At 22.3% G+C, this 9,185-nt stretch overlaps 1 protein-coding gene across 1 annotated transcript; it reads right to left on the reverse strand.

The window, feature by feature from the left end:
* Positions 1-5,978: 5,978 nt before the first annotated feature.
* Positions 5,979-9,185, reverse strand: PRELSG_0900100 (serine repeat antigen, putative; the record flags this gene model as incomplete). Its single annotated transcript, XM_028676421.1, has 5 exons — positions 5,979-6,160; positions 6,268-8,060; positions 8,159-8,682; positions 8,866-8,921; positions 9,008-9,185. The coding sequence occupies 5 exons, from the start codon at positions 9,183-9,185 to the stop codon at positions 5,979-5,981; spliced, it is 2,733 nt and encodes a 910-aa protein (XP_028532912.1).

Consider the following 9,185-nt stretch of genomic DNA (forward strand, 5'->3'; position numbering starts at 1 on the left):
AGCATGCTAAGCTAGTTGCTAGTTGTATACGTACAAGTTAGCCATGCACTGACGCTAGTCCTATATATATAAAAAAAAAAAAAATAAAAATAAAGTTATTTTTTTTTGTTTGTTTATTTAGATATATATACATCTTTGTAATTTTAAAAAAAAAAAAAAAAATTAAATATATTTTTTTTTTTTTGGGAAGAGTTTTTTGAAAAGAAATGTTATGTTATAATATGTTTTAATTTTTAGTGTAAATAAAAATTAAAATGAATGAATGTTATGTTATGTTATGTTATGTTATGTTTTAATTTTTAGTGTAAATAAAAATTAAAAGAAAGAAATGTTAACTTATTAAAACTTAAGAGATAAGAGAAATATTTATGTATTATTCAATGTATATTTTTGAAATAACATTGAATATCATAAAATTTTGACTTAATAAATTGTTATAAATTATTTGTATGTTTTTAATTAAAAGAAGATATTAATTCTTTGTAAATAAAAACTCATTTATAACTGTTAATAGGTTTATTAAAAGATGCAGTAAAATTTAACTTCAATTAAATATTATGCATCATAAGAAAACTGTATATATATATATAATAAAAACGAATATATATATATAAACGTATACTTAGTTATACATGCTCTTTATTAATTTGTTTGTTTAATACTCTAGCAAAGTCATTAAACGGGCAATTAATAAATCAGTGTACTACAAAAATTATAATATTCTCTATTACTTAGTCAGTGCATGGGTACTTATAGATACACGTACAGTAACCTAGCATTTTGTACTGAAAAAAGTTAATAATAACCTTTATTAACCAAATATATAATATTTAATTTGAATTAAACAATTATGTGTTGCTTAACGGACATATGTTTATCTTTATAAATGTATCCTTATTTACAAAGAATAAGTATATTCTATTAACTAAAAATATACACAAAATTTATAACAAATAACAAAAATTAAACTCTATGCTATTCAATGTTATTTCAAAATATACATATCGAATACAACATAAACACTATATTGTTTATACATTAATTTTTATCTTTAAATTAAAAATTAATAATCTTTCAACTCAAAACATTAACTTTCCAAAAAAAAATTTTTAAAAATCTTTTTTTTTTTTTTTTAAATTACAAAGATGTATAAAAATAAAATAAACAAAAAAAATATAGTATATATATTTTTTTTTTTTTGTAACTAGCATCAGCGCATGACTGACTTCTATTTCCCTAATTAGTAAGCTAATTTTATATTACAAAAGATTAACGTTTTTTTATTAACCAACAATATAAGTGATTTATTAATTGGATATTCAAAGACTCGAATAAAAGAATGAATATCCAAGTTAATAAAGAGCAAATTTTAGGATTCCTTTATAATTTTGTATTATAGACTTTATTTATATTACAAAATTAATTAAATCACTAAGATTTTAAAAATCTATAAAGGTTCAAAAAAAATAAAAGCAATCCACTTGCTAACCTTTCATTCAAAATCTTTTCCAAAAAAAAATCTTTTTTTTTTTTTTTTTAAAAAAAAAATCCCCAAAAAAAAATAATAATAATAATAAAAAATTTTAAAAAAATATATATATATAAATTAAATAAAAAAAATAAAACATGCAAAAAAAAATAAAAATAAAAAAAAAAAAGACATAATTATAACCGAGTGTGTCTTAAAAAAAAATATAATTAGACACACTAGGCTAGCCAAGGTTCTAATAGCTAACATTTTTTAGCATGCAATATTTTTCCTAAAGGAGACATAATTATTAAAATTTTAAATAATTAAAATGCATATTAATTAAGGGCAATGGATTTATTCATTGACCAATAAGGCATAGTTATTCATACAGAAAATAGAAAATTAGTAATTCATATTTGCTAGTCCTAGTAAAAAAAAAAAAGATTTTTTTTTCTTTTTGATCATTATTATTCAATATTTTAATTTTTAAAAGATTTTATAAAATAGTTTTGAGTAAAATTTTTATTTTCAAATCAAATTAATTTAAAAAAAAAAAAAAATTGAATTAAAAATTTGAAAGAAAAACAAAAAAAAATACTCTTTTTATTTGCATCTAAATCCTTATATGCTTTAAAAGACTGTAAGCAACTAAAATTTAATTATGGTAAATTAAAATGAACACTTTATACACAAGTATATTCTTATAATAATTAAAATCAGTAGAAATATCTCTAAATGCTCTTTATTAATTTGTTTGTATAATACTATAGAAAATTCATTGAATGAGCAATTAATAAATCACCAAAGCTCAAAATTTTAACGCTCATTAACAATAAATGTATCCTAAAAAAAAATTATATATATTTTAAAATATCTTATATAAATAATTAAATATGTAGGTATATTAAATTTATATCCTATTAATATTCAAAGGGGTTGATAACTCTATTTATTCACTATACATTAATATTAATATAAACCTCTTTACACACTTTTTACTTTGTATGTTCCTCATTTTATAAGATTCATTGAAAAGGATATTAATAGCTCTGTATCTAAAAAGGTAATAATATTATTTTTTGACAAATAATACATTAACTATTTTATAAGAGAAATTTATCTAATTTATTACTATTTCTACTTATTTTTATAAAAACTTAAATCTTCAACATCAAAACCTTCTATTATATAAAAAATATTTTTTTTCTACGAATATATTTTATAGATAATTATAAATTCGTAGAAAAAGATAATAATTTATCAAAAATTAATTTTCATCATTGATCAATATTATTCATAATAAAAATTCATAGAATAATTAAAAAAAATTAAAAAAAAAAAAATATAGTCTTGAACAAATATTATATCACAAAAAAAAAAAAAAATTCTCTCTTTTTTTTATTAGTGCACATAATATTATGTGTAGTAATATTTTTAAGTGTATATTTAAGGCATTTTCTTAGATATTTTGAGTGTAAAGCCAATTCCTATCTATATATTACCAATTCGAGAATTTAAAAAGGTTAATAATACTCTTTATAAAGCAATATGTTAAATTATCCATAATTAATTTTTGTAATATTGAAGTTTCTTAACTCATACAAAAAATAATTATAATTGCTCTTTATTGATCAAAAATCTTCTATTTCTTAAAAAATATTTTTATTTGAATATTAAACTATTAGGTTTTATTATCAGAAACCTTGCTTATTATAAAAAAAAATAATAAAAAAAGTAATATGCTTAAAGTTGAAAAAAAAACTTTAATAACCTTTTAAGAAATATAGAATTTTTATATTTTAATTTCATTATCTTAAATTTGGTATAGTAAAGACACTAAAAGGAAAATAGCATCTTTCTTTATTTTTTTTTTTCTTATATTCTTTAAGTAGTTCTTCAAAATAATTTTTTCACTTTTTAATTTTATTATTGAAATTTTTAACTTATTTTTCTTTAACTTTAATGTATCAGATGATTTTATATTTTCAAATAAAAATATTAACACTTTTATATTACCACTAAACATTACATAGACATTAAAATGAAATGAAAAATTATTTATATAAAGTATAAATATTTCTATATATCTAAGATAATTCAAACATAAAACTTAAAGTTTTCATAAAATTTCATCGTTATATATTTATATAAATATACCAACCAGTTAAAATTAAAAAATGAAATAATTTTTTTCTAAAATTTTTTTTGATCTTAAGACAAAATTTTAAACATATTAAAAAAATTAGCTTCTCAACTAAAAATAATTGTCTTAAAAGAAAAATTTATGTCTATTTTTAAAATAAAAAAACCCTCAGAATTATTTTTTTAAATTACAAAATTTTAATCATATATTTCACATAAAGTAAAAGAACTGAAAATATCTGTAAATTGTATAAATAAACAAAATGAACACTACATACCTCAATAAACATTATTTCAATGTTTCTAAATGTGAAGTTAAAATTGTTTAGAAATTTTAAGATAAAAAAAATTCAAAAAAATATTTTTAACGGAAATTATATATAATTTTATAAAAAGAAGTAAAATAATTCTGCAATTTTCAATATCTTTTCCAAATTTTTAAGCAACTAATATTTCATAAGAAGAAAAAATAAACACAAAATTAATAGATATTTTATTTTTTTATCAAAAATTGTGCGAAAATACTTAAAATATATCATTTTTATTTTTATCATACAATTATATTAAATAATTTAATTTTTATTTTAATTTTTTTTAAAAATAATTGTATTTTTAAATTTTAATTTCATTTGTATAAAAAATTAATTAAACATTTTTTTTTTGTCCCATATGCAAATTTTTTTTTAATTCATAAGTGAACAATATTTAATTAATTAAATGTAGAAAAAAAAATACATTAATTTTATGAAACTTAAATTGATTACTTCTCTACATGTTCTTTATTAATTTGACTATTTATAATAATATAAAAGTATTCCATTGTCCAATTAATAAATCAGTATTAGAAGTATCTGCTAATTTACTTATCATAAAGCTACATATTATAGATAATTAAACGCCCTTTAAATAATTATATATATAATGTAAAATAAACAAATTTATTTTATATCATAATTTTTCATAATCATGTTTTTCAATATTTTTTGTTATAAACTATTATCTCCTATCTTTAGACTTAAATCATCTACAAATAAAATCACAAAAAAAAATACTCACCATTGATTTTTTTTTTTTAAGATTCACACATTCTATTATAATTATTCATTACATAAATCTTCGTAAGCATGTCTTTAGGAGCACATATTTGTATATCTATCTTTATTTAATAAATCTTGCCATATATGTCTCTATATACTTAATCTTTTTAATCCTATTAAAATTCCAAAAATGCCAATAATGTCTTATATTAACCAAGTACTAATAGAATTCGTTAGTGTAAATTAGAAAAATAATTCTTATTCTAATTTTTCAAAAAAGTGTTGTAAAATATTTACCAATGAATAATATACTTCAAGTAATATTTATTTAGTGCTTTATGCTAATAATTTTTTTTTTTATAATTGTTTAAATTTTAAAAAAAATATTCACATGAAATAAGTAAAAAAGAAATAAATAATTTCATAATAAAATTAGTGAAAAATAAAATAATCAAATTATAGAATTTTTTGCTAAAATAAAACAAACGGAATAAAGATATATTTATGTTTGAATTATATAAGTATATGAAGATAATATCGTTATCAATTGTGCGGTTATAATGTATTGAGTTATTAGATATAAATATGAGTAAATTTAAAAATATTTTATGTACTACTTATATGTTCAGAAAAAATAAATTGGGGCTTTTTTTGAATAAATTAGAGCAAATTAAGCAAATATATATATGTGTTTTTCATTGGATCATTGATAAAATTATAAAAAAATTAAATAAATGACTATTTATGTATTTAAAATAATGAAAAAATTAAAAATTTAAATCGAAATGAAAGTATTGTAACAAGCAGAAATATTAATAAAGTAAAATAATCATTTAATTTAATTTATCATTTTGTAGAACTAATAAAAAAATATGCATTTATAGTGTTAATACCAATAGATGTAACTGTATCATAAAATACGAATGAAAAAAATATAGAAAGAGGATATAATTGGAATAAGCATTTCTTATAGATATATATATATTTATGTGTATATATTTATCAATGAATAAATAAATAAATATATCGCCTAACAAAAAAAAATAATAAAGTTATAATCTAAACAAAGAAAAATATATAATATTAGAATTGTGTTATATATATATATATATATATATATATATATGTATGTGAATGTGTGGAGTAAGAATTAGAGAGCAAAAAGAAAATTTTGCAAGTTATTCTTCATTTAATTTTTAATTATTCTTATAATTAAGTATATCTAATTATTCAAGAGATATGTATTTATTCATGTATCATAAGATTATATTTTTTTTAGGAATTTATGCATCATTGCACAGCTTATAATTTTAACAAATAAAATCAAATTACATTCCACAATAAATACATTTGTCATCTGGTGCATATTCTCTTAAGCATTCACCAATTGATGAAAACTCTTTACAATTATTTAAGAACATTTCACAATTTATACGACATAATGAATCAAATGCAGGATCCAAAGAAAATGTTCTTAAGCACGAATAAGCCTCTTTATGTTCATCTTTTCCTAAAATAAAAAATAGTAAAAAATAAGCAAATATATAAGAAATTATAATAGAAATTTAGTTAAATTTTTTTATTTCTTTATAATCAGAGAATTATAGATGTACATACTTTTAGAGATAACAGTTCTTTTGTATTCAACACCATCAATTTTAACAGATACATCTGTTTCAAAAGTTTCTTCTTTTTCTTCTGAGTTATCTTTATTTTTTGAGTCTTTTGTTACGTTCTCTTTTAAATTAGGCTTAGTTTTCGAGTCCGATTTAACATTATCTGAATCAGACGTATGTTCCTTATCCGAATTATCAATTTTAATATTAGGCTTAAATGCTTTATCCTTATCACCAGTAGAATCTGATTCATGCATGATATCCAATAAACTAGTATCAAATACATCACTAGCTGTTTTTTCTTGATCTGAAACATTCAACATATCTCCAACTTCATCTTCATTTTCCCCTGAACTAAGATTTTTTCCTAAAGATTCACTATTATAACGATAATAACGATAATTTCCATTGTATGGATAATATCTTGAGGGATATCTATTATAAGGATATGGTCTAATATAGGGGTTAGGTATTGGACGAAATCTGGGCGTAGGCCTAGGTGATGGATAAGGACTAGGCATAGGACTAGGTAATGGATATGGATTGGGACTAGGACTTGGATAAGGATTTGGTCTAGGGCTTGGGTATGGACTAGGACTGGGGCTTGGGTATGGACTAGGACTGGGACTTGGGTATGGACTAGGACTGGGACTTGGGTATGGACTAGGACTGGGACTTGGGTATGGACTTGGTCTAGGGCTTGGATATGGACTGGGACTTGGACTTGGGTATGGACTAGGGCTAGGACTTGGATATGGACTTGGGCTGGGACTTGGGTATGGACTAGGACTAGGACTAGGACTAGGACTAGGACCTGGGTATGGATTTGGTCTGGGACTTGGAGATGGAGGTTGAGGAGGAGGAGGATAAGGATATGGATTTGGATTTGGTCTAGGATATGGGTTTGGACTAGGACCTGGGTATGGATTTGGTCTGGGACTTGGAGATGGAGGTTGAGGAGGAGGAGGATAAGGGTATGGATTTGGATTAGGATGATTTCTTCTGTGTGAATCTTTTGAAGCATAATCAATAGGTAATTGAACATCTATTCTTCTACCTTCCATTCTTAAATTTAAAGGGTAAGCATCAGCTAAAACTCCATTACTACAGCTGGATGGCCCATACATATCAATTCTAAAATTTCCATCATCTCCCCAATTTTGTCCCCAACTGTTTCTAATTAACCAATAGGAACTTTGCCTTCCTCCATATCCAGTGTAATTTCCATATCCTATCAATGTTAATGCATGTTCTGGTGTTCCATATTCACAATTCATCATAGGACGAGATCCATCATGGTTATAACTTACTTTTCCAGATACACGCATCGTTACAAATATAGCACCTTGTCTCATAACTAAATCCTTTAATATATTTATTAAGTCCTGCGTCCTATTACTTTGTGCATATTCTCTGAAACTTATTTTCCAAAATCCATGATATGTATAACCATAATTTCCAGTATTTAACAATGTAACCCTTTCCCATATATTTGGCCACGATGGATCAACACTAGGGCATTGAGGTACATTCAATGGCGGAAAGTAGGGAACATTAGTGGACGTTGGTAATGTTCCTGTGCGTTCTAATACTTTTAAAAATTGTACTATATGTCCTCCTTCATTGCATGCTGAAGAGGTATAACTTGGATAATAACTACGTCTAGATCCTCCTCCAAAAAATTTGCTTTTACATAATGTCGTGTATTTAACTGAAGGTTCAGCAAATCCTAAACCTGATCTACATCTATAAGCTGATACAACAGTAGAAGCAGCAAATGCCCAACAATTACCACTGAAAACATACAAAAAATATTAAATAAAAGATATATATATATATATATATATGTATATAAGTAGATGAGTACATAAAAATTTATATATTTTTTTTACCAAGATTTTTGATTTAAAACTCTAATATTGTATTCACATTCACTTGGATCATCAAATCTGTTACAGTGTTCTTTAGTACATTTTGAATTATTGTCAGTAAAATTATTCTTTAAATTATGATCTTCATATGATTCAAGAAGTTCATTATGACTTAAAACTCCAGAAGAAGGGATATCAAGATCTGCTAAACCTAATCTGTCAGTTACCCATTCATCGGGATTTTTTAGACATAAAGCAGGATGACTTAGTAGTTTTTTTACTTTTTCCATATCTACATTATCAGTTGTAAATTTACTAATAACATCTTTGATATGCTCCTGCACCATTTCAACTGGTGCTTGTTCATGTAATTTTGCATTTTCATATGTATCATGAAAATTAACATAAAGACATAATTGTCTAATCTTTTTTTTTTTTAATTCAATGTCTTTTTCTTCTTCTTCTGTGGATTGTCCTAATACCTCCTTAGAAAAATCAACTATATCTTCAACTAAACTATTGAAATTTTCCTCTTTCAAATAATCCTTCAATGAAAAAAATATAAAAATAATACATTATTATTACATATGACAAATTAATTAAAAAAAATGTATTATGCTCATGATGTTATAACTATTTTAAATAAAAATAAAAGTTAAAAATGACATATGTTTATATATATGAGAATGTTTATATTTATTCATCTTTATTAATTTTTTTTTTTTTACTTCTTCGTGCAATTCAACAAATGCCTCAATTTCACTTTTACTCATTAAAATTTCCTCTGAAAATAAATAAGAAAAAAAATTACATAATTGAATATAAAAAATACAATAAATGAATACGCTCAATTATTTTTTTCTATAATACTTGAATATTCTAAACAAGGCAGAATATTATGATGCTTCTCTTCACAAGACACACATTTTGCAATTTCTGAAGTTCCAGATAAAAAGCAACTTCTCACAATTTGATGGCATATTTGGCAGTGATTTGTATCACTACAAGTGATTACTAAACTTGATTTTGCTGTAAGGAGAAAATACAT

This window comes from Plasmodium relictum (genome assembly GCF_900005765.1).
Source record: "Plasmodium relictum strain SGS1 genome assembly, chromosome: 9".
NCBI classification, from domain to species: domain Eukaryota; phylum Apicomplexa; class Aconoidasida; order Haemosporida; family Plasmodiidae; genus Plasmodium; species Plasmodium relictum.